Raw genomic sequence first — 25981 nt, 5'->3', positions numbered from 1 at the left:
AATAAGGCTGTGACTTAGAGTTGAAAGCTGCAGAAACAGCGAAGTAAGTAGATGTTGTGTTGGAAATATTTACCAGGAAGATGTAAGCAGCATTTCAGTGTTATAGCTGGTCAAGATGGACCAGAGGGACCAAAACTAATTCACCCCAATGTTTAACAAGATATATTCTCAGAAAATAAATGATTTTTAAACAATCTGCTTAATCCAGCTGTCAAATAAATGCAGGGAAGGACAAACTACAATGTTCCATCTGTTTTGAAATGTCACAGACGTACTGAGATACTTGTACTTCAAAAATGTACAGTATTTGTGTGAATGGCTTCCCTCCACTGTAAACCTGTGTTTTCATGACAGGAATGGGCCGTTCGGCTGTGCATTAAAGAACTTCCTGTTCAGTGAGAGTGAGAAAAAACAAACATTCGGACGTCCTGCAGGACACACTGTATAAGCTGCACATGAACACACATCACATGCTTCATTGATGCAAAGGATGAAAAACCCCTGCAACCCACAGTCACAGCCAGCTCAAAACTTTTCTGTACGTCCTGGTGGAGACTGCAAATAAATGAGGCTGAATTATGGAGAAATGTGTAAAACGATGCACAGGGGACTGAGAATATGATGGTGCAGACATTAAAACATGTTAATAGGTTATTTTACTAAGTGTGAACATTATAACGCCTCATTAAAGAGCCGGAACAAGATGATCCAGAATATACTGTATATGATAATGTCATTGATGCATCTATCCATTACCGACAGCTTATCCTTGCAGGGCCAATCCCAGCATGCAGTGGGTGAGAGGCGGGTCCCCCCTGGAGACACCCACCCATACAGACACAGGAGACAACATGAAGACTCCACACAGAAAGGTTCAAATCCTTCTTACTGTGAGGGGACAGTGCCAACCACCACCCCACCGTGCCGCTATATTCATTTTTGAATCATGTTTACGTGGAAATAACAGGGAGGAAATTAACTTAAACACATGAAGACACAACCTGAGTAACCAGATATTTGTACTTGAGTATTTTCATTCAGTGCTACTTCATACTTGGACTTCACTACATGTCACAGCCAAATCTTACTGAAATACTTTTTACTGCTCTACATATACTGTATGTAGTGAAATACTTCAAATTAGAAGTGTATAAGGTAGTTAACATCAGCTACCCAGCAGTATATAAAGTACTTCAAATTAGAAGGGCCGTTCTGCACAATGACTACTTTTATATTCAGTACTACAAGTATATTTTGATGCAGCTACTTTTGTATATGAGTAAAATTTGAATGCAGGGCCTCCACTTAGAGTGTTTCTACACTGTGGTATTTTCACTGTTACTAAAGGATTTCAGTACTTCTACCACTGGTGTTGTATACAGTACCTCTACTTCCTACTGTACTACATCTATCTCACAGCTATGGACAATAGTTACTCACTGAAGTGACAATCAAAGTACTTTTGTTGCAATACAACACATTTGAGGGTGTCACATTACTAAGATATTATCAATATGAATCTTCTTCATATCTTCTCATTAACACTGAAGCACTAAGTGTTGCAGCTGATCAATACAGAGCTAATTTGAGTATGATCGTCTTGGTATGTTACTTTTGAGTAAATGTATTTGTTACTTTCACAGTCTGGCTGAGTGCTGGACTGACCTGGGCCCGGTTTAGAGATGAGGATGTCATGGGGGGCAGTAGGTTTAGAAAAGGTTCTCCTGCCACATCAGATTACACTAAACGCTTTATTTTGCCCGGGGCTTTGACGAATACAAATCTGAACATCACGTGAGTGTTGAACGCCAGTTGACAGATGATGCAACTCTATAAAGCGGTTGCACACAAAGCAGCCTCTTGCATCAGAAAGGTCCACATGAGGAGGTGATTCATTGTCATCTGAAAACAGACGCAGCAAGCGGGGGCTCATGTGGACCCACGCACTTTCTAGTCCTTTTGCAAATGGGGGATATCATCACATGCCCGTCTGGGGTCAGCAGTGACAAGACGGCAAATGTCTTGCAGCAAACTATGAAGACGTGCACGTTGTGCACCGTGGGACCACCACAGTCCCCAGAGAGTGGCGAGGAGAGGGACGTGTCTGTGGTCATGTCGGCGCAGCCCCCATTCAAAGCGTTGGTCTATTATTATCCCAGGAAATGGGTAATTACACCGGGACATCTCCTGGACTAAGTCCAAAGCACAAAATAAAGTTTCAGTGCGCGCCAGAGGAACAGAGGGGGATCACACACCACAGAGTCCCCAACTCCTGACTCACTGGCGTAAACGGTGACCTTCATTTGCGCAGCTATTTCTGAATGTCGGCTTTATTGCCGCTCTGCGCCGCGCGGACGCTTTCTCACGTCAAATTAGAGCCGCCGCTTCGCTCTCTGTGGCATGAGCGTGCGTAATTTGTGCTCATTACTAGTTTTTCCCAAAGTTGTGTAAGAAGTTTGGACAAGACACCGAATGAAAAACCCTCCCGGACAGACCCTTTTGTGTCCAAACAGAGAACAAGGAGCTGCTGAGACCGATTCAGTCAGCCCCGGGTGGCACCGTGTGAACTTATTCTCGTTTTAACTCACGAAAACAATCAGAAGACTCCAACTCTGTGCGCTGATACTGTGGGCTGATCTGTAGGTTATAATGTGGTGCAGCACCCGGGTGAGAAAAGGGTCCTTGATTGCAACATCAAACACCGGTGTCGTCACTCGTCACCGATACGTGCAAGCACCGCCTGATCCAAAATAAATATTGACGTTATTGTTGTATTCAAATGAACCTCCTGGCCGGACATTTTCGGGCCAATCAGAGCCCATCGTATCATTACACCTTCTTTTCAGAAATCATTCATAACGCCGATGCGTCAAACACTCACAGAGGACCCGGCTATAAATACGGCTGCGCGCAGCGCACACTGAGACATTTTCCCAAAATCAAACGAAAGACACAACTGAGCCAAAACCGTGGGAATCCGGCTTTTCTTTCATTTTTCTCTCTACCTTGCTCTACATTTTGTAATCTGTACTTTCTATCCAGCTCACTGTTTTGGCCATGGGTGGATTGTATTTGAAGCACGTCGTGTTGGCAGCGGTGTGCTCCGTGCTGGCCACAGGGACGCTGGGGTCCCCGGTGGTGGGGCCAGAGCCGATTCGATGCGCACCGTGTACTCCGGAGAAGCTGAGCCAGTGTCCAGCGGTGGCGCCCGGATGCGCCGAGGTGCTGCGAGAGCCGGGCTGTGGATGCTGCCTCGCCTGCGCCCTGAAGGTTGGGGAGCTGTGCGGGATCTACACGGCGCCGTGCGGCTCGGGACTGAGGTGCACCCCGAGACCTGACGACCCCCGGCCACTGCACTCCCTCACCCGGGGACAAGCCGTGTGCACGCAGAACACCATGCCCGAGCCAGCCCCCGAACCACACACCCAAGGTAGGCCGATTTCCTCCACATGTAACCTCTACATCTGTGAATGACAAATTCATGGAAATCATCCCAGAACACCTGACCTGTCTGTTCGGAAGCATCCACATCCAGTCAGTCCACCTTCACATTCATTCAATTTCCTTCCCCAGATCAGGGAGAGCCAGAGCCTGAGATGGAGAACGGAGCCACCGTCTCGGACCCCGGCTCCAACCACTACCTCCCCGGCCACAGTAAGCCCTACGACCCGAGGGCTGCTGCTGACGCTCAGGAGAGCATGAAAGCCAAACTCATCGCCCTGCGAAAGAAAGTGGTAGAGCAGGTAAGACCCAGTCTCACTAAATCATTGTGGGAATTCTATCAAATCCTCACTGTGCAATATGTTGCTAAAAGTTTTTGGGGACGCTCGGGGCAGAGAACCGGTGCGCCACAAGGGGGAGCTGGTGCGCTGTTTGAAATAGGGGGAAACAAAAAAAAGAGCGAATGATGCTTGCTATTACAAGTTTTATATGCACTTTGATGCCAGCCCAACATGTTTGTGGATAATAAAGCAGTGCTGATTATTATTAATCTGTGCTGGCAGAGCCCAGTTAACCCTTCAATCACCTGTCTCCTCTCTGCAGGGGCCCTGTCACGTGGAGCTGCAGAGAGCCCTGGAGAAGATTACCAAATCCCAGCAGAAACTAGGAGACAAGTTAACCAGATTCTACCTCCCCAACTGTGACAAACATGGCCTTTACAAACCCAAACAGGTTGGTATGTGTAGAAAGTCTTCCCTCAGAGTGTGCGTGTGTGTGTGTGTGTGTGTGTGTGTGTGTGTTGCCTTCTCGGGGATGGATTCATGGCTTCACTCAGCATGAAAGAATCTCAGCAAGTTGTGTGTTAGAGTGTTTAGCCAAGATTATGTCAACCACAGCTTTATAATTATTGTGTGTGTGTGTGTGTTGCAGGCAGGGATTGGTTCATTTGTTGCACCTCAGAGTGTGTTTTTGTTGGTGCATGACCTTACATGTGTGCATCACCCATGCGAGGAAAAGGAGAGCAGTGAAGTGAACTGATTTCTGTTTCCCTGCAGTGTGAGTCGTCTCTGGATGGACAGAGGGGTCGATGCTGGTGTGTGAACTCCTGGAACGGCAAGAAGATTTTAGGGTCGATCGACCTGCCTGCAGACGAGGAGTGCCCTTAAAGAGGTCAACCGCTGATGCAGATCTCACAAAACCATGAAAAAGAAGAAGCAAGCCACTGTTTTTTTTTCCTTTTGATAGATGTTTATTTATTGATCGTATCCATGGTGGTGTTTAAATTCAGGTACACTGTCATTGCAGGACTGTGGGTCCCAAACCCCTCCTCCCTCTTCAAACACCCGTCCCAAAGAGAAAAAAATCTATTTTTGTTTTTCTGAAAAGGAGATTTTAATATTGATGCATTTACGTCTACTCTTCAGCCTTATTTATTTCAATGTCATTGCATTTTATTTGTTAACTGTAATTATTTCATAAGTATTTATATCATTTTTGCCTTATTGTTATTATATTATTTTTATTGGTGTATAAAGTGTATATATGAATCTTGGCCCTGAGTAACTCCACTGCTGAGTTGAGCTCGCCCTCCTCTTAAGGAGTTGTCTGGAGGAGAACGAAAGCACTGAGTGACCAAATGTCATTTAGAAGTATTTCTATATGTTGTTTTTATGATTCGTTTTCATTGTTTCACATTTTTTTGTTGTCTTTTTATTTTCTGATGTGACACGTGATCAGCTCTTGTCAGTGAATGCAAAACTGTCAGCTGGGAAAACAGACTCAGCAAACATTTCCCATGGTTCCATGGGGCTGCAGATAGCATGACAGGCGGCGCCTCCCTGCGTCGCCTCTCAGACGGGTATTTCTACATTTACCTACCTCCAATATTTATGTCTGCTGTCAGTTGTGTTGATGTATCTGTCAGAAATCTTGCTATTTTACTTTAAATGTTGCTGTTCTCTCTGACCAAGAACACATGACCACAAAGAGAGAGTCCCACAGTGAACCAAGACATGCTCTGCTCTATCTACATGCTGCTGTTGGAGAGAGAATTATCGTTTATGAGTCTATTCCAAAGTGACTAACTGCTCACACGTCTGTATTTAGACTTTTGTAATGAGATGTAATGTAAGAAACAAAGGTGATATATTTAATAAAAACATTAACCTTGGCCGTGTGATTGTGCGTGTGATGCACACCTGGACCACACTTTCCATATTCAGTGTGTTTGTGTGCAGTGTTATCACGGTGCTCCAAAGTGGAGGTCTTTGTCTAACTTTAGATGCTTCGCTGCCTTTTGACCTGCCCTCTGTTTGCTTGGTTGGGCACAGGAATTCATGTCAACCTCCTGTGCCCACTGCCAGCCTGCCTGGCACCACCACATTTATTTTTATTCTTTTCAAATTGAACCTTTGCTTTATCCTTTTTGACACATCGCAAAACTGAGGCGACTGCATTCAGGGACTTGTGTCCTGGCTGCAGAAACCGAATCAGATGATTGATCGACCTATTAGCTGCTGATAACAACACAAGCCTGTTCGTACAACATAAACAGTATATGTATTCAGTAAACATCAGAGACGGCATCTTAACATGTGTTCACTTTTTATTTAAAAAAAAAAAAGAAGGCATTAAATACAAATTATATTTTTAACCAAAATCAATTCTCAGAGAAAATAATAGCTGTGTGATTTCTAGTTTAGTGTCATGACAAGCTCAAATCAAAACTCTTTGATGGATAAACTAGAAATGAAAAACAGAATACATTTACCCGTGAACAACGAGATTCTTAACGTGACCGGCCAGGAAAAATAAAAAATAAGTGACATCGCAGACATGCACCGCTCGCCCTGCACTAACAGACGGAGGCGGGATGGCCCGGTGTGCATGGAGCGACTTGCTGAGAGGTGAGAGGGTCACTGGCCTTAACAAGCACTGAGTTAAAATGACCAGAGCCCCGAGCACCCGAGACTGAAACTCACCTGCTGGGCACAAACGACACTGCTGAGAAACTGAAGGAAAAAGTTGAATAAAAAACATTCAATAGTGATTATATTCCCCAAAATACACTGAATCATATAGACTTTGCTGTGCAATCGGTGAGTCACTGAACTGTTCTTAAGAAAACCTAGTTTGGATCAGCTTATAATTCTTTCTTAGATAAATAATTTTTATTTTTAAGTACTGTACATGATGTCTAGTCAGACACAAAGCTGGCCAGGTAATAACAACAACAACAACAATAATAATAATAATATTAATAATATAAAAAGACACAAATATTTGGGAGGGAATAGCTTCAACATATTTTTAAGTATGTTCCTCCCCTTGCATCAAGTCTTTGACTAGATGGGCTATAGCACCAACAGGTTGGTTGTGAGTTGCTGCTGTCTATTATAGGATGTGTACAGCTGATTTCATGCTACCAAGCTACTGGGCAAGCATTCCCTGTCAGCACGCTCTCCACTTTTCAAGTCTTTACACAGGATGTGGGAGAGCATCGGGCAGGAAGCTCCTCGGGGAGGACCACGCCTCCACCCTCAGACCCCCTACCACTTGTGTGAATGCATATTTGGTGCCGTGTCCACCTTGTGGAGATTTGTTGGCATATGATCATACAGGCATTTTTCAAAGAAACAAAAACAACAACAAAAAAGAAAATAGTTGCATTGAATGGAAATTTTCTGAGGGGTGTTCGCTAAGTTCGCTGTCAGAAGTCCTGGTGTAGCTTGGGCTTTTTTTTTTTCTGTGTTTTTTATCCTCCCTATGTTATTATTGTTTTCTTACCATATCACACTGTGTCATCTGACATTACCTCTAAGGGAAGGTATGCAGATAGAGATAGGTCCAATTGTCATTAACTGCATGCACTGACGAGTAGCGGCGCAGCTAAAGTGCTTTAAGTGCTTGTGCTTGAAGCGTAGGGGCAGCTGGCACCTGCGGCATGGCGAGCCGGTCACACCGGGCTCCATACAAACAAGCCTACACCAGGTTGCACCGCTGACAGAAAGAGGACCAGAGCCGGGCATAGAGCTGGAGTGGTGAAAACTGCTCACATGAGAGGGCTGGAGGCAGGGACGGGATTAGGCACCGGGATCAGGACAGGGGATGAAGACATTGAGGACTGGATGCTGGACAAGGACATGGGAGAGCGGGACGGAGCTGTCATGTGCTTGGACAGACAGGAGCAGGGACGTGGATTTGGACAGCAGGGGGTGGGAATGAGACAGAGGAGACTAATCAAACTAAACGGATCCCTAACACTGTGAGGTGGCATGGGGGTGCCTCGAAATAATACTCCAGACATTTATCTCTGTTTAGAAATGTTCGACACTCGTCTCCTGTCACTAACCTGCTCGTTCACTGTGTGAACTGTATGTAGCTTGGAGTCACAGCAGTTACACAGGATGAAACGACAACCCAGAGTCAGGCGTGCTAGAGACAACAAATACTGGACACGCTCACTTCATTGCTCACACTGAGATTTTGGTGTTTTAGGTTCTGGCTGTTTTCTGTTTGTCAGAGATGGTGTCACTCTCTTACACTTCATTGTGGTTGCAGTAGCTGGGAGCTGTTGAATTGGTGCCTCAGCTGAAGAAGTGGGGTGTTGTCGGACTTAAGTCAGAAGTAGTGGTGTCACTCTCAGCCATGCTGTGCTCCATTTTTGCGGCATCAAGCCGATGTCCCGATTCCTCAACCTCATTGGTTGTTAATGGGGTTGGAAAGTGAGAAACAGCTACTGAGCAAATCTGAAATGTTTGTAGTGATTCAGTGTCCTGATAACTGGGCACATTTTTTTGGCACATTTTTGCAGCTTAATTACTTTCTCTGCTATTGATATCGACTTATAGTGAGATACACAACACCTGGCACCCTCACAGAAGTAGCAGATTTAGCATTTTTTTTAATGCCAGTATAAAATAACAGCAAACCATTTTGCTGCAGAAGTAGTTACAGAAGTCTCCATGCCTGGGATTCTGTATTGGGACTGGTGTCCACTGTGACTGCTGTGGATCCAAACAAACCGCAGGCACCGTCCCCCGTGAACTTTCCAGATGTCAGAGGGTGAAGGTGATGGGAAGCTTGGGAAGGTTGGCTTAAGGCACTGCTAACTGTTTGCCTGCACTCCCTCCCCAGCAGCAGGATGAGGAACAATTTAGAGGCAGTATGGAGGATCCTTGTTGGCCATCGTGCTGGATAAGAAGTCAAAAAATCAGATCCTGAGCCGAGTGTTTTTTTCCTGCGTTGTTCAATATAGCGGGGTCTGGGGTGTGACATCTCTAAACTGACCTTTGTGACATACAGTAATTTTGCTAATTAACACTTTGGGAAAGCTCACGGTCACTCACCATACAACACCGAGATGTAGGTGTATGTTAGGCAGGTGCTCACACATGAAGGCAGACACACATAAAATTAATGGTGTTTGGATTTGGGATCATAGTCACAAATAAGTGAGTGGAAAAGTCCCTGCTTCCTCCCTCTCTAAAAAAAATAGTGCAGATGACAGATTTCTCTCTTTCTCCCCCTTCTCTCTCAGCTTAATCTTTTTTAAAGAAAGGACAGAGGACAGATAACTGTGATGGACAGGAGGCTGTGCTCCAACCCTTCCCCCTCCCAAATCCTTGTTCTCTCCCTCCCTTTCCGACAGAAATGGGACCTGAAGTCAAAAGGTCCAGAGCTCCTTCAAATGTTTACATAAAACTACATGCAAGAGCAAAGTAAGCTCTCTTTCTTTCTCTCTTGTCTTGCTCCATTCTTCCTCGCTTATCCGCTGTCTTCCTCTCTTCGTCCACTTCTCTCCAGGTTGTAGCACTGGATCTTGCCCTGCTCTACGCCGTCGAAGCCAGGCAGAGGCTGCCCGTACTTGTCCACGCACCAGCAGTAGCCCCGGTTTCGGCCTTTAGATGCACGGCACTGCAGAGAGAGGTGAAGGATGACATTAAGTGGTGCACAGCTGCTTGTTTGGTTTTACCAAAAAGGTTTGCCAGGCAGAGATTAACGTGTGCAGCCTTCAGCAAGAAGGCGAGGACAAACACAGTAACATCTCTCAGCCTGCTCTGACTTCCATCTTTAGCTCAAAGTCTGTAGGAAAACACTGAAAAGCAGAGGAGGACTTACCACTTTGAGACACACAGTGAAAACAGATTAGTGTTTCCAAGGTGAGGAATTATTCTCCTGACACAGCTTCTACACCACCTTCAATGTGCATGTGTGTGTTATAATAACACTCAATCTCTCCAGGCTTTTAGATAGTAGATGCTTGTCAGGAGGCCAAGTCATGCCCCAGCAGGACTCTCATAAGACAAACACGGATCGTGGAGAGGAATGCCCTGCTGCCTGTAATTGTCCCCGGGTTTTTATGTGCAGAAACTATCAGAGATCAACAGGGCAGATGCTCGTCTGGCAATAAAAGTTTCTACTCAGTCCATTGTTGAATTTGAGTCATCTACTCGTCAGGTCTATGTGCTCCTGCTAGTGCGGTCAAACAATAAAAAAGCTGAATATTTTTAATAGAAAGGTGCAGGAAATGAGGAACGCTCTGAACGAGTGAGAGTGGAGGAGTGTGAAGGTAAACACGGAGTTGCTAAAATATTTACCAAGGCCAGTTGGAGGGCTGCAGGGAAACCAGCACTGCTATTCTGGGAAGCTGGCAGACGCTCAAATCATCTGGGACTGATTATGGTCTGCAGGCGCACAGGCACGCGTGCATGTGTGCACATAAGCACACACCAACATCAACATGTAGGCACACACACAAACAAGAGTTGTATGTACATACCCCCCACCTGCTAACACACATATGCTCGCAGATATAGAGCTGATGTCCCACAGGGGGCCCGGCTTCGCAGAGTGGCAACTTTATAAGCTCCATTTGGGATTCACATGAAATGACACAATCAGCTGGACCAGACTAAACTCTGGCTCAGAATAATCCTTCTCTTTCCCGCCCTGGTGACAGATCGGCAAGGTGAGCAGCCATGCCTGTCTGTCTCTCTGCCTGTCTCACTGCCAGTGCAGTCGATAAACAGTGGAAAGTATCGCCCAATATGTGATGGTTACACACATCAGGCAATTCTCCTAAGCATGCCTCACTGCACGCTTCTGCACAAAAACAAATGAAAACCAAAGGTAAAAATCTGAGAGTAAAAACCTTCGTGTCCACGATTTGTCGTTAAGGAGCTGAAACTGTATGTATGGTCTGATTTAAGAATCTTTACATCTGTTTTGAGACTGTTGTTGTGGAAATGATCACTGTGGTCCTTCAGTGTCACACTCAAGCAAACTGACCTGTGGTCTGTCAGAGCAGAGAACCAAACCACCAACCAGTTCTCTCGGTGACAGAGACTACAGACTGCACAGGCAGTTTTGCCTCTAGCACCTGCAGCAGAGCCCACACAACCTGGACATGCTGAGCTGAGAAGCTACTCTGATAAAGTTTGTGCTGATACACGTTGCACCAATAAGAGGTGACTGATATGTATCTTACTCTGCTGTTGTGTGCTGGCATTCACAGTAGGAGGTCTGGGTGGATGCTTTTTCATTTTCTTTACAAAAGTCGGATAAAAGGATCAAGAACTCTTGTTTCTGCAGCCAGGAGCTGATTAGTCTAGATCAGGATAAAAACTGGAACCAAGGGGGAAATTATTTTGTTATTTGGTGAAGGCCGACCTGTCCAGGGTGGACCCCTGCCTTTCACCCAAAGAGAGCTGGGATAGACTCCAGCAGATCCCTGGGACCCTAAATAGGAATAAGTGGGTATAGATGATGGCTGGATGGGAGAAGGTGATGAGAAGCTTCAAACAGCTCTAAAACACCTCTAAAATCCATTCATTTAGCTGAAAATTTGTATTTTGTTCGCCTAATCTAAATTTAAATAGAGAAATTAAATGTTTTCACAGGCCGAAACCTTTTAGTCTCTCTATGGAATTCGTAGAAAACAATGAAAAAATAGAAAATCACTGGTCATATCCTTTTACCAACTGGTTTTAGTTGTTTAGATTAGACCTTGGCATGTCACAAAATGTTTGTATTCTTTGAGCTGGTGTCTATTACGTGGCACAACTGAACAACATCTTTTACTGTTAAGAAATGAAACCTGTTTATTTTAGTTAACCAGTGTAGGATTCATAGAATTTTTTCCCTCAGACGACTCATAGAAGGAAATTAAAGCTGAAAATCAGCACTTTAATCTCACAGTCACTGATGCACAGAAATTCCAACACCCAGCAGTGCAGAGCCAAAACAAAACTCTCCTTGTACTTACGGACTGTATTGTAGTCAGCTGTGCAGCGACACATAGGCACACACACACACACAGGCTTTAGAGTGTGACCAGGTGTCTATTTCCGGCATAGTTGACATCCACATGCAGCCTGAGTGCATGATCAAAGGCAGCTTTATAGAGACAGAGGCCCATTAAAATACCTCGCCAATAACTACTGCGGGAGACTGGGGGCAAGTACGCAGCCCAGCATGTCCTGATCACACACACTAACATCTTCCTACATCATCATTCTTTTTGATAAACTTGCTTTTCCTTCTACCTACTTCTCCTCTTCCTCCTCCTCCATGTCTCTCTCTCTCTCTCTCTCTCCTCCCTCCATTCCCCTTCACGGTGCCATCGTCTGCGGGCAGCTTCTATTTTAGCCCTGACCCAGCGGACGAGACTGTGGAGAAGAGCTTAACATTGTGTTCCTCTGCGTTGGTTAATGATGATAGAGTCCTGCATGTGCCTGCTGTGTGTGTGTGTGTGTGTGTGTGTGTGTGTGTGTGTGTGTGTGTGTGTGTGTGTGGAAGGGTTGAAAAGCCAAACAAGAGGCGGAAAGGAGAGGAAGAGCAACATGTGCATGTGTGCATTCCCCTGTTGCTTGGCTACCTTTGAATTTCCACTCAGTCTTTCTTTCATCTGTGAACTATTAGCAGTCTTCTCAAGCAATCCTTCCTTTATTGCTCCAATCTCCACACACACACACACACACACACAGAGTAAATAACTGATCCACATCCCCTGAGAACTAAATTTTACGTTAGAGAATCACTTTGTTTTTACACTTTTTCGATTTCCTTTTAATAATGTGGAATCAAGACAGTTTCCTCTACTGAGTAGGCCTAAATTTCAGCCAGAAAAGCCACAATTTTCATCCTGTGCAATGACTTTTAAAATCCAGCTAAAGCCAGTATGGATCTTCAGCAGTCTGAATTAGACAAACCAAGTGGGTACCTAGCAGGATATACCAGGATGTATCCCTATCCATAGCTTAAGGACCATAATTATGGAAGGAAGCCACAAGATTTGGCTTATTCAAACTGCTGAAGCCTCACATTAACTTTGACTGAACTTAAGTCATTTTTGCATAAAGTGAAGGGTGTGCCGTTTGTCCCCCATGTTTTACTGTTGGTCTCCCTTTAGGGAAGGGATTGGCACTGAGAGCATGAGTGGCTCCCATTACCCATTGATTCTTTCAACGTACATGCAATGTGTGATGATCTTGTGCTTATTCAACTTCCCCTTTATCCATTTGTGTGTTCCCTGTATTCAAAACATCCATTAGTGTTATTTTATTTTTCGTTGCCGTGTTACAGGAACAAACGGGAGCTGTGTATTTCTCCACACTGGCACTATTTTGGTGAAATGGTCCAAATACGGCTGAACACTGAACACACAGCTTTCATTTATCACTGACATTATCTTTTTAAATGTGTTATTCCTGACCAGTGTAAGCAAACATGCAAACAGCTAACGGGGTTAGCAAAACGCAGAAAATAGTTGAATTTTGTTAGAAACCTCAATTTATGAAGCTTTTTTTTTTTTTTTTTTTTTTTTTTACTAAAAAATTCAACAATCATATATAATTTTTTATATAAACCCAAACTGGCTATTTACGCTTCCTGGTCAATGGCCAATGAGAGCGAGCCCCCTGGAAGACGTCACCAACCGGATGTCGTGTACCTGTACGTCACATAAACGTGATCAAAACAAAACCAGTGCCAAAAGGAGAATCGATAAGACGCGCTTGTTGAAGTATGTCAACAACACGAGTGTGTTTTTAACGTAATGTGCGAGACGTAACGTTAACACAACAGACCGACAATAAAAAGGCGTCTGTAACGAAGTCACGTTTAATCCCGCGAGTGTCTGTGAAATCTCGTGTCCGTGCAGTCGCCATACTACAATCGGCAGGTGTGTGTGGTCTGGATGAATGCTCTAATATGTGTGTGTGTGTGTGTGTGTGTGTTCAGGGGATTATAATGTTAAAGAACTCTTTATATCTGTGGTCTGCAACGTTTTTAAAAAGGGAAGACTGTAAAGTGGTCTAGTGTGTCCCCAGCCTTAGTAACTTAGTAGACCTCAGTAGCCGTCGGTGGGACACTACAGTTCAAAATCAACTTTGCATTTACCCTCAGAACAAATCTCAAGAACACATAAGGTGAGTATGTGATGGTCAAAACATACTGCACTGTAGGTTTTTGAGGCGCACTCCTGGAGGGTGTTCACTGTTCCCAGCATCCAGCATCCAGAACCACAAACTCTAAACCCTCGATCTGCTCAGACCTCATGCCCTATATTCTGTACCTCACAGCCCCGCCAAAGGCCCTGCGTGGCCCACATGGCTGTCACTAAAAAAAGCACATTTCATCCACCCTGTGCATTCATAATGCTACCTTTATGGGGCGTGTATGCGTATGTGTTGTGTGTATGAATGCGTTCTCTTGTGATGCTGGTCTTTATAGCTAATAGCAGCGCCGCTGGGCTTCACGGACATTAAAAAGCGCCTGGTCTGACCACAGGACAAACACAAGCTCATAAAATGCAGTGTGTGTGTGTTTGTGTTTATAGGGGTGCATGTATATGTGAGGGTGCATCTGTGTGTGTGTGTTTCCAATCGCATTGAGAGGATATTGCTTTTCTAAAAAAATGGTTTAATAAGTCTGCATGAATTCAACTCCAGAATAATTTGTTTGATTTAGAAGAATTGAGCCACACAGACTTTAAAATAGGGGCCTAAGTATTGCTTTACTCAGTCTGCAGAGAGCAGGGCCTGACTGGAGGTCAGATCAATGACTGGAGGTGAAGGCGGACTGTGGATGAGGAGTCAAAGAGGACAAGGTTTTGATTGGGACACCGGTCTCTTGAGTGATGTGTGCTGTGAGGTGCTGTTTCTTAGCTGTGCAGAAGACAAAGAAATACCAGTGTCCGCTTTGCTAACTGGTGATGGGCATTACTTTGATAGCACATACAATCAGTTCTCCAACCAGTATCACCAGTCCCTCTAGTGAGCATCAGGCTGAGCAGCCATAAATCTCCTGGGCCTCACAACAGAAGCACCATTCTCCGTCCTTAACCTATAGCAGCCCTGAACCGGTGTAACATATGTTAAAGCTGCTTTTAACTCCCACCCTCAACTAAGTAAAGACTCGGCAGCCTGACCTGCCTAATATCTGCATTGTATCTGCTTAGGCTATGCTGATCCTAAGCTGGACAGGCCTCAAGTTTCCAACCTGCTAGCATGGCTGCCAGCTCTGTGTATCTCTGTATAGCCTCTTCCTCTTATAACACAAGATCAACACAAGATCTGATCTTAGATTAGTGGTAGTTCTCTCCTGAGGAACTATGAGCTGCTTCCCTGTTCAAAGCTGTTTGCTCACTGATTAGTTCACCCTCACAAACAAAATCCCATCTTGTTTCCTTTTTGCACCCAGAGAGTTTACCTGTAAGCACTAACTCTGTGTAGTCTCCATGTGTATCACAGTGAGACAGGCTTGTTCTACACCCTGCCAAAGTGAAGCTTTACCTCAACACAAAGGACATGTTGGGTCCTGTCCATTTACTTAGAAGCTGGGGGAGATTGAAGCACATGATAAATTGCTCCTAGCATGAATCTAATCCTACCTGACATGCACGTGCAAAGTTCCTTCTTTTCTCCACCTTTCGGGCTCGTCCCCTGACCCTGCTTTTGCTTCAAAGACCGTTCCTGCACATCCAGCAGCCTGTTCTTGCCTCTGAATCTCCTCTACAACCAGTTTTCTCCTGCTGCTGCTTTGCTCCCTGTAGGCTTTGCAATGCTTAGACCAAATCCACTCCACCCATGCTGTACCTGCTCAACACTGTCCCCATGTATAAATGCTGCATCCCTTGGTTTCCACTTCCTCCCTGCTGAGACTGTTGCTGTTCACATATATCAGTCTCATGTTATATTTTACTTGCTGTCAATCTGCACGTGTTCACACCTGTTTCTCGTCACACGATTAGCACACGGTTATTTGGCAGATAATGAAATTATGTCGTAAAGTTTAAACTGTTAAAGCCGCATTCATCCATCCATTACATCCAGAGTTGTGGGTGGCTGGGGCCGATCTCAGCTGACACCGGGCGAGAGGCGGGGTCCACCCCGTACAGACTGCCAGGCCACACGGATGTGCAAAGTATAATATAGGCTTAAACAATTTCCAAATAAAACATCAATCAATAAATTAATAATGAAAATGACTTAGTTGGAGCCTTAAACTTATCATTATGATGGGGTCGTTATTTTAACATACAGTGAAATATGTCCGTATGAACAAGCATGGATCAGTACTGAAGGCTGGAACTGAACGCTTGGCCACACAGATGCCCTAAACTAGCTAATGAGAAATGGGGTTTTTAGAAACCATCTTTATAATCTGAACGTGTGGTATCAGTTACCAATACTCAGGGATCATATTGACACTGGAAAAATATCACTCTGCCCTACATATTATGCAACAGTCCTGGCAAAAAAATGACACCATATCCCCCAGCAAGTAGGAAGAACGGGTGGATTAGAGATCCAGGGAGGGAGCAGAATGAGGGATAGAGACAGAGTGAAAATAGCTGTCTGGGTCCCCGAAGGTTGGCCAGTTATTATAAAGCCATTGTGGTCGGTGTGTACGTTTCCACAGATCCTTCTGAGTCACGCTCAATAAGTCAGCCCTTATGGGCCTGGCACTGTCAGCACCCAGTGAGGGAGGAGGGACGGATAAGGGTACGCAGGCACCTGGCTCATATCCTTAACCCACTACCTCTTCCTCCTCTTCTTCCACTAAACCCTGAATGAGTAACAGACAGTAACAGACACTGTCGGCCCATTCACAGCTGTCTGCAGGGTGATTCCTGGCCAAGCAAGGAAGAGCCAGGTGGGTGGGAGGATGGACAGAATAATGGAGGGGGCAGGCAGAACAAAAGACGAGTGGATGACTATAGGCAGGGAACAATGGGGGTATTAATGGGTGGGTGAAAGATGAATAAGATAGAGTGTGTGTGTGTGCTAGTGACAGTGAGAGAGAGTGAGACTGTGAGGGGCGTAATGAGAGGGTCAGTGTTGGGCATGCATGGCCTGAACTGGGATACTGAGCCAATTCATATAACTGCTGCTAAAAATAGGTTTCTCTGGAGCCAAGGTAGGCCAACACTGCTCCGGCTACTGCTACAGGCTCAGAGCACTCAAATTACCAGCAACATGTACAGAAAACCGCACACAAAGGGTTGTGTGTGTTCATCCTGATAATAGTTGATATTCTATCCCAGCAAAACCTTCACCTACTATTGGCTTAAAGATTTAATGTTGTGATTAATTGTGAACAGAAGTTCACTTAGGAGACTATGGATTGAAGTAGTACTGGTAAACATCAAAACATCCACAGAAGCAATTCTTGCAGGTAGTTCTTTAAATGCAAGCTCTTCTTTTAATTCTCCTCAGTTGCTTTAGTCACAAATGAGTCCAAAACCATCAATTCCTCTGAGGAAAGATGTTTGCAGACCCATTAATGTGAATCTGATCTGACCACACTGGCTGACCTCTATGAGCCATTTTCAATTTCAGAAACCTTTTTAGGAACTCTGAACCTTTTCCTGCATTTTAACCCACCACTGCCAATTAAAAAGTCCCTGCTCTGGAAACTACTAGAGGATCTTCTGGTGGTAAAACTATCGGGGAACAGTCTGCAGGACTTAACATCGTTCACTGATTAAACATCAACTTCAAAACTGAATAGGAATTCTTTTCATGTTGTGGTCATTTAAACAGCAATTGTGCAGTTGAATTACTGACTAGTCAAAAATGACAAATAGATTTAACCAGCAAGCAAAACAAAACTGGAAGTTAATTTTTGCCAACTGAGGTGTTCCACTGCCATTGGTATCCAGCCTTTCTGACAGACTTTAGCAGCGCTGCACCCATCCCTGACTGCTTCATAAACTCTAAAAACAACAGATCTTAAACTAACTTTATGCTTTTTAAGTTGGCATTGCATGCAATTACATATACTAATGGGACTTTTCCACTTCTGTATGTGTCACACAATGACTCTTTGTGAGTGAAAACCCTTATCGTTACCTGCTGTTATCTAATCTCTTATTGGTCTTATTTGCCTAATCCTCCAACTTCTTTAGATGTAGTGAAAACCCATAGAAGCCATGCACAACAGGGACTTATCTAGGGTTCTTATTTTAGTTCCTGAGTTAAGTTTTCGTTGATCCTGTTTGGTCAAAAAGGCGTCGCTTCCTGTTTTAATTGTTGATTTAATTATTGATATTGAGATGGTTCATGTGAAAGATGAAACTGGCAGCTTTCAACAGTTTGTGACTATTTGATATTAAAAGATGTTGCCTGGAGTCTCACTTTAATATTTGGCTGTGTATCATGTGTATGGTTATGCCCCTTTCTTCTTCTGCTCAGTCCTTCACCCCCTTCACCTCCTCACCCCTCCCTCCCACCTCCTGCACCCTCCCCACTCCCTTCTTCCCACAGTATTGTCACCCTAGATGGTTCACACGGTCTCCTCTTCGCTGTGTTTCCGGTCATAAATCTCTGCAACGCACCGTGAAGGCACATCCCCTCGGATGGATTTAACACAACACCCCACTGGCCCTCTGAGAAAAAGGGGACAATGGCTGGCACGCTGCTGTGCACACACACACACACACACGCACGCACACAAAATGAGAGCAGCACTGACACTTTCCTGGTAGGTATTTGTTGATGAAATCCAGGAAACGAACAAGGAAGAGTCTGATTTTAATAAAACAAACAATGAAACCACACTTTGGAGAGTGGGGAAAGAGTGAGGTAAGAATCTAAGGGGATGATTTTATTCTGTGTGTGTGTGTTTGTGTCTGTTATGCCTCAGTTGGTCTCTGACTCATGGTCTGGTGGGGGGGTTTTTGGGTGACTCATGCATTTCTCATAATGGGCTCCAACTTAGTGAAATCCCTGTGATAAGGATCCCAACCTTGTGATGGTGGTATTTATTTGACACGCTGTGTGTCTCAGCAATGCTGCACCACCCATCCCATCCATCCGCCACCTTCCCTCAGGTCAGCACGTCACCCAATTCCAACGAATTTCACCTTCCTCGTTTTCCCCCTCGTCTTACAAATGAGCAGGATATGGGTGGCCTGAGTCTGCTGCACCACGGACAAGAAAAACTAAACCAGTGACAGCCTGTTTGTTTTTTTTACCTCACCAACAGCACCCCACACCTACACACCCTCACCAAAACTACCGCCATCAAACAAGCGCCATACATACACTCCCCTGCCGCCACATCTACTGTACCACACACACTCCCAGACCACATTCTTACATCCCTACCCCCCACACTCTCCCACACCACACACCCACAAACACACCTGACCGACTTCATTTCCTGTGAGGCATGAGTCAGACAGCTGCAGTGCATTTACTGGAGTAATACATGGTTATTAGCCATTCTGATAATACAGTGTTGATGTGGCTGTCAAGGCAACCTGAGCTGGAAAAGAAAAAGGGGATTGTCCATGTGTGGGTGGGTGGGTGGGTGGGATGAGACAGGGAGGATTCTTTGGAAGTGTTCAGGCATGCGGTGGGTCTATTTGTCCACAGGTGTGAGAGATAGTGTGTAGAAGAAGAAAAACAGCAGGGAGAGCTATTCACCTGTTTTTTCTTGTAGAAGCCCTTTCTGTCACAGTTGGGTATGTAGAGGTCTCTCACGTTGAGCGCACTCCTCATTTTATGATGTTTCAGAAAGCTCTCCAGCTCCCGCCGACACGGCCCCTAGGAGCACAGCAAACACACCGTAATGACGCCAGTACTACACACTCATCCTTACTCAGTTACAAGTATAGGGAACGTGAGGCATGTTCAAGAAATTCTACCAGACACAACTGTTAAAAAAAAAGTTAACCTCTGTTCCAACTTAACATTCAGGAAATCATTTTTCCACATTGTACGACCAGATATATTCAGTATCTGCTTGTTTAAACAGGGTAAAACTGAGGAGCTGAATATTTTATGGCTCCAACGTCACATTAAAATAATGTTTGTGAATTATTTTATATCCCCAAACTTCACTCTCATATTTTTGGAAACTTTGCAATTTGGACAAAAATTCAAATGACAATTTGTATATTTGAGCATTTGTACTTGTCTGAAGAACACTGGGCTGCAGTGACAAACTCTTTGTTAGGTCCAGATTGAAGAAGTTAAGTCCCATGATGAGATGTCAGCTTTCTGAAAAACGTGAACGAAGAATAACATGTAATTTAAAAGAATGATGTTGGTAAAATCACAGCAGATTGCTTACAGGGACCCTGTGGAGCGTTTGACCACAAATTGTGCTTTGATGAGAGATTCCCCATATTGTTTGTATCCTGTGTTTTTCCTGCACGTGCACAGAGCCACACATGCACACCACCTACGAGCTGACAGGAATCTCTATTTTTGCCAACAATTGAGTGCAGGGGTGGCCCTCCATGTGTGACAGACAGACAGTAGTTAGAAAACAAGGAGACCAGCGACTGTCCAATGAAAATTTATAATTAAAGCTGATAAAGGAGAAATAAATGTAACAGTAGAAGTCACTGAGGAAAGAGAACCACCAACTACTGCAGTACTCAGACCTGTCGTTGTCCACTCGTCATTTCAAAAACAATGGATGGGTGATTATTGATCGGTAGAAAACCTGCAAAGCTAATGCTGACAGTTTGCAGCCATGTTGTGTTCATGATTTGTGTTTTCAAAATGCTCAGTTTTTAATTTGGCCTGTTCCAAAACTAAACAGTTTGCACAAAACGTGAGGCAGCAAGAGAAGAAAACAGCTAGCAAGCTAATGATCTTCTGCTCCTCAGTGAGAGGCTCTTTCCTTCTTCCCTGATATCATGTTTGTATCCTTTGTTTTTTTTAAAAAGGCCAACGCTGCCAGCTACAAATCAGAATTTGTCAAGTTATAAATAAATATTGTGTAAAAAGCTCCAGAGCTAACTAGCATGTTAACCATTTTCAGCCATTAGCTGACAGACTTTACACTCCCTCGTCAGCAAAACAACAACCAAGCTAAAAACTTTCAACCACTTAAAAACAGGTTTTTTTCAACATGATCAAATTCAAGCTTGTCCAAATGTAAACATCAGTTATGTCCCAGCGAAGAGGCCACATCCATCGAAGGCTGCATTTGACGCCGACTGTGTCACAATGTCGCAACAGGGCCCAGAAAGTGGATTCGAATATTTATGAATATATCCATGTGCTGACTCAGCGAATCTGACCTGAGTTTGCGTTTTTACAAAGGTTTAATTAACGGCGGTGGGAGGATGGACAACTCATTTGAATAACTACCGAAACAAACGTTTAAAAATAAGGGCTCTTAATAATCTCGTGGTGAAGCGTTTTCCTCCAACAGAAAACAGAACATTTTGCCAACAAACACTTTGGCTCCATCAATAGCGACATATGGACACATTTTTCCCAGTGCTCCAACTGCAACTGTGAAGGTGGTTGGGTGACAGTGAATCAGCGTCAGGTGCAGGAACATTTGGTGAAGTCCTCTGCAGACTAGGCAGTCTCAGTTTGGCTCAGCCCATAGTGCGGCCAATGTGGTCTACAATGGAAATAAGGGCTGCCCTTGTAGACCTTGTGGAGTCTCTAAAGATCTTATTTAGGATCAAATAAACTCTGTTCTCTCTATGTCAGTCATGACAGTCAAAAATGCAGTTTCATCTTTACAGTAGAATGAAAGCAGATTTTTACATAAAGCTCTATGGGCCTGGCTGTGACTTACATACTCAGTCTCCCTCTTGCTGTCCAGGGAGAAGTGGTACGTGTCCACATTGGCTCCTCCTGAGGCTGGTTCCACCTTGTAGCTCTGCGTCTTCCTGTTCTGGTCCTTCTGGATCAGTTTGTTGTGCAGCGTTGGCCTGGTGTCCATCGACCCCCGACTGTATCCACCGTTTACAGTTGCCACGCTGGGCAATGCCGTCACCGTTTGGGTCATGGCGACGCTGCCTTCTTCTACCTGATTTCCAGCGTTCTCTGAAAGGTAAGTCATCAGTTTCCAAATGGTTCATAAACAACAGACCAGTGATGAAATTAGGGTACGAGGAAAAATAAATGATGATCTTTACCAGTTTTCCACTATTTAGAAACTGCTAAAAATGATATACAAAGTATTTGAAGCTTCCAGGCTGTTTAAAAAAAAAAAAACACTTCCAGATTTTATTTTAAACCAAAAAACAAAAAAGGAAACCAAGTCTAGAACGATAAGTACTACACCTCTCAAATCTGGACTACATTAACAAGTAGTAAAACTCTGCAGAAATTGCTGTAAAGTTGCATGTTTTGTGTTTTCAAATCTGTCAGTGTGTTTAAACAGTCTCTGGAGTCTACTTGGTAATTTGGTCCAGTCTTTTGTAAGCCTGATGCTGAAACAGCTGGTACATCACCAGTTTTTCAGTTTTCACAAATCATAAAAAGGGGGTGTTTAAACATCCATGAAACAGGCTTTTTATTATCATAATGCACATTCATGCTTTTCAAAGCTAAAGTATACCGCAGGTGTTGCTAGACCACATAAATACCCCTTTTTTATTTTTTCTCCTAACTTTTCCCTAAACATCTGAACTGGAAGTTACAAATTAGAAGCCAACTTCAGCATCAGAGAGCACTTAATCCAGCAGAGCATTCTTGACACTTAAGAGAAGCCTGTTTAAAACAGACAAAATAGCATTAGCTCATCGCCTTGTGGGCCGTTTGGAACCAGACATGAAGCCAGTAATAAACAGAAACATGACGATTTCATATCCACAAATTTCCACAGAATGCAGACCAGGAGATAGAGCCACAAAGGGGATCTGAGTGTAAACGAGGGTTTTTAAGGCCACAGAAAATGTTGTATGATGTATTTTTATGTGTAGGGGAGTTGGGCCTAAAAAGAGGTGGAGGTTAGGGCAGTAAGAGGTAAAGTGAAAGATCAGGGAGCTGATATATTAATAGTCTATGGTGCTGGCAAAGATTACTGTCAAATCAAAAGACAGAGCAGAGCAGGGAGGCAGGAGGTGGCTCCAAACACTCCTCCTTAGTATGGGAGAGGACCAAACTACCCGCCATGTGCCACCCGGTTGGTCACAACGCCACACCACCATCCTGAGCTTGGAGACGACATCCCGAGGAGGACTATGGGAACACACATGCAGCAGCTCACACACACCCAAACAGTTTTAAACCGTTAACTCAAAGCAGATTTTGTGTTCGAGGGCTGTGGTGAGAGCGGCGGGCGGGCGAGCAGGGGTGTAGCTCGTGTGGGCAGGCAGGCTGGCAGCCCACCCTTTCTCCCTGACCACCTGATCAATTAGTGACGTGTGGGGACTCCACAGTCTCCCAGGCTCACCAGAACTTAGAATAACAACATGGATGTCAACAACAGTATCGAATGCAGCACCAGTCAGGAGGCAACAGATGCTCTTCAACCTGATACAACCTCCCCACGGTTTTCCCAAACTCTTCAAAAATTATAATTGGCTGTAGCCAAGGACCAAAATATCGAGCCACATTTACGATTTGTGCAAGTCTTAATTTTTATTGTCAATAAAATGTTTATTTAACCTGAGGAAGCATAGGCTGTTTTAGGTAAACACATTACGCAATTTGTTTGCATAATGGCGCTGGGGTAAACAGCACAAACTGCGGTGAGGAGAGCTTGTTAATGTCTGGGAAGAGAAGCTGCTCTGGAGCTGGGGACTGATGGTGGTAGAAACCACTGCACTGCACTTACGCTGACGACCAACAGGGGTGCTGGGGATCATTTCTCACCTTTTTCCAACTCCCCCAGTGGAGACACTGTACATAAGCGTGTGTGAAGCCTGTCTCCCTGCTGCAACTGATTGTGTGTTGCCTCACAGGCCTGACAAGTGCAGAGAGTTGAATTTGTCTTTGTTCCAGAATTGGAGACAGAGTTTGTTTGTTCTCGAATAGTGAGAAACACGTAAAATGGCACAGAAAGACTGACAGGATGGGGAAACAGCTCAGGCACACCCATGACGGTCTGCAAGTGTGTGTGTGTACACGCTATAGGATGTATGAGTTTATATGTGTATGACAATGTGACTGCTGAGTGCTTGCACACCACACATTACTGTGGCCAAACCAAATAACCAGGAAGAAGAAAACACACAGACACACACACACACACACACAGGCTCCTGGAGGCCTGACGTCAGCAGTGCCCAAACACACAATAGTGTGTATTCACACGGAGGTGGCATGTGTGCCATTTCACCACTGTGAGCAGCACGCATCCATTCACACAACGCCATGCAAGTGAGATCTCTCAATGTTTTACTAGCAGGCACTGAAGAAATCTGCAGTTGTTGCTCATTGATAATGGGCCGAGGTTGCGTGATTGAGTGTGTGTTGGATGATCCTGCCCTCTGACACACACTTGAGATGTTTTGGCCCAGAACCTGGAGCGGGGAAGAGTCACATATTTTCATGCTGTGTACCAAAATCCATGTGCTTTATTGGAAGGAAAATTAGGACATTACAGAAAACATGGACATGGTCTGCGCTCAGCCTCAGCTAAATACTGTATACTTACAGTATGTATGTGGCATTCCTTAACTATTGGTTTGACTGAGCCAGGCTGTGAGTGCGTGTGCGTGCATGTGCTTAAGGGTATGTGTTAGGGAGAGCGAGCAGCGTTACCCCTGCTTGAAACAATCTGCAAACCCCAAACGAGAACCTTTAGATTTATTGCATTTTACGCACAGTGGTCCACAGCACAAAAAGCTATTCGTGCGTAAAGCTCCAACCCAGTGCTGCCTTTATTTACTCAAACTTTCAGGACCTTATGTGATTTTTTTTAGCCCGGGCGAACACATCACTGTGCAATGTCAAACCTCCCCTCTAAAACCCTACGGTCATGATTGGTGTTTTACATGTTGCCAGGCTGTAAAACAGCCCGCAGACAACTTACATTTTGCACATGTTTCTTTGTGCGTTAAGTAGATCGGCCTAAGCATCTTTATCTCAGTCACTATCAAAACAACGCACTTAATCGGTGTTTCCATGAGCAGAGAACTCCCCAGATATGATCGGCACCGTGCGCCACCTCCTGAAGAGAGCGCCTGTCAAAGCCGCTAAAATGTTAACACACCCACACGTATTTTTTCATCCCTCGGGGTGACATTAATTTGACTCACATTTATTTTCTGAAGACTTATCTGACATTTAACCATATTCTCACCCTTAACCCTAACCCTGAACTTCAGCCAAGTCGTCTGTCTAAAATTCAGTTATTTCCCTGGTGGGGACCAGCGGGAAGGCGAATCCCCAGAATGTGAGTGATACCACCCGCACAAAGCATCAGTGTCTACAAACCACAAAAAGCGCAAAAAAGCGTCTTACCCTGTTTTTGCGACGGGATGAGAACGCTGTTGAGTTTTTTGGATGCGGCGCTGGAGCACACCCCCCGGCCCTCCAGCAGCGCTTGCAGAGGTCGGCTCTCCCCCGGCTTGTGCCAGCAGGTCAAACCGGAGCCGCAGCGCGCCGTGTACACTCCACACGCCTGTCCCTCTCCGAGGGCGCACGTCATGCAGCAGCCGCAGCCGGGCTCCCTCACCTGTTCTGCGCAATCTTTCGGCAGGGGCTTGCACTGCAGGAGCGCCCCGGAGTCGCACGGCTCGCATCGAACCACCGGCCCCATGGTGCCGGCAAGTCGGACAAACGCAGCCAGCGCGGCGGCGAGACAAAGCACGCATACACCGGGCATTCTGCCGATTAAGCTGGTCACAAAGGGACAATATGTGAGCTGTCACGTAGGCTTAAGGGGACTCTCTGTGTCACAGCAAGCCGGCTAGCCTTCTCCATCTGTATTTTCTTTTACGCGAACTTCTCGTTTTATACAGGCGGAAAAAGAGCCAATAAGTCACACCCTCCTCTGTATGAATAATGTAAACGGAGAGCCCCGATATGAGGGACCGCTACACCCAGTCAGAGGAGAGCTGCTCAAACTTTTAATGATATCATGATGCGTTAGAATAACTTACTGAGGACCGTTCAGGGTCACCATGTTCTGAAAACACGCAAAGGTGTTTGTTTCCATCTGGAAACGTGAGTCCGTCCCAAGCCAGGACGAGTAAAGTGAGCTGCAGCTGGCATGTACCTTTAAAGGGTTAGGTTTTCCTCACTTTTAGCAGTATACATCATTATTTCTGCTGCAGATAAGGAACACATCAACACCAGCTGCACCTCAGAGGGTTTCTTCTGTG

General features: G+C 44.9%; 2 protein-coding genes across 2 annotated transcripts; one reads left to right on the top strand and one right to left on the bottom strand.

Moving 5' to 3' along the window:
* Window positions 1–2642: 2642 nt before the first annotated feature.
* igfbp1a (insulin-like growth factor binding protein 1a) lies at window positions 2643–5611 on the top strand. The gene is made up of 4 exons (XM_026323279.2): window positions 2643–3430; window positions 3574–3743; window positions 4045–4173; window positions 4497–5611. Exons 1-4 carry the CDS (start codon window positions 3058–3060, stop codon window positions 4605–4607), a joined length of 783 nt encoding a protein of 260 aa, XP_026179064.1. The 5' UTR covers window positions 2643–3057; the 3' UTR covers window positions 4608–5611.
* Window positions 5612–6809: 1198 nt separating this feature from the next.
* Window positions 6810–25656, bottom strand: igfbp3 (insulin-like growth factor binding protein 3). The gene is made up of 4 exons (XM_026323278.1): window positions 25119–25656; window positions 21499–21749; window positions 19377–19496; window positions 6810–9357 (listed from the first exon to the last, which is right to left on the bottom strand). Exons 1-4 carry the CDS (start codon window positions 25480–25482, stop codon window positions 9208–9210), a joined length of 885 nt encoding a protein of 294 aa, XP_026179063.1. The 5' UTR covers window positions 25483–25656; the 3' UTR covers window positions 6810–9207.
* Between the last annotated feature and the right edge of the window lie 325 nt (window positions 25657–25981).

The sequence above is a fragment of the Mastacembelus armatus genome, chromosome 4 (genome assembly GCF_900324485.2).
Source record: "Mastacembelus armatus chromosome 4, fMasArm1.2, whole genome shotgun sequence".
NCBI lineage: Eukaryota > Metazoa > Chordata > Actinopteri > Synbranchiformes > Mastacembelidae > Mastacembelus > Mastacembelus armatus.
Note: the sequence above shows the minus strand (reverse complement) of the source record. Positions and strands in the feature narration are given on the sequence as shown.

What these genes read in the sequence shown, in the direction of transcription:
- igfbp1a (XM_026323279.2), top strand. Translation starts at nt 3,058, where the DNA reads ATGGGTGGATTGTATTTGAAGCACGTCGTGTTGGCAGCGGTGTGCTCC. An exon ending in CCCCGAACCACACACCCAAG is followed by an intron (nt 3,431 to 3,573) that starts GTAGGCCGATTT and finishes TTCCTTCCCCAG; the next exon opens with ATCAGGGAGAGCCAGAGCCT. An exon ending in GCCTTTACAAACCCAAACAG is followed by an intron (nt 4,174 to 4,496) that starts GTTGGTATGTGT and finishes GTTTCCCTGCAG; the next exon opens with TGTGAGTCGTCTCTGGATGG.
- igfbp3 (XM_026323278.1), bottom strand. Translation starts at nt 25,482, where the DNA reads ATGCCCGGTGTATGCGTGCTTTGTCTCGCCGCCGCGCTGGCTGCGTTT. An exon ending in GCAAGAGGGAGACTGAGTAT is followed by an intron (nt 19,497 to 21,498) that starts GTAAGTCACAGC and finishes CTGTGCTCCTAG; the next exon opens with GGGCCGTGTCGGCGGGAGCT. An exon ending in GCTTCTACAAGAAAAAACAG is followed by an intron (nt 9,358 to 19,376) that starts GTGAATAGCTCT and finishes CTCTCTCTGCAG; the next exon opens with TGCCGTGCATCTAAAGGCCG.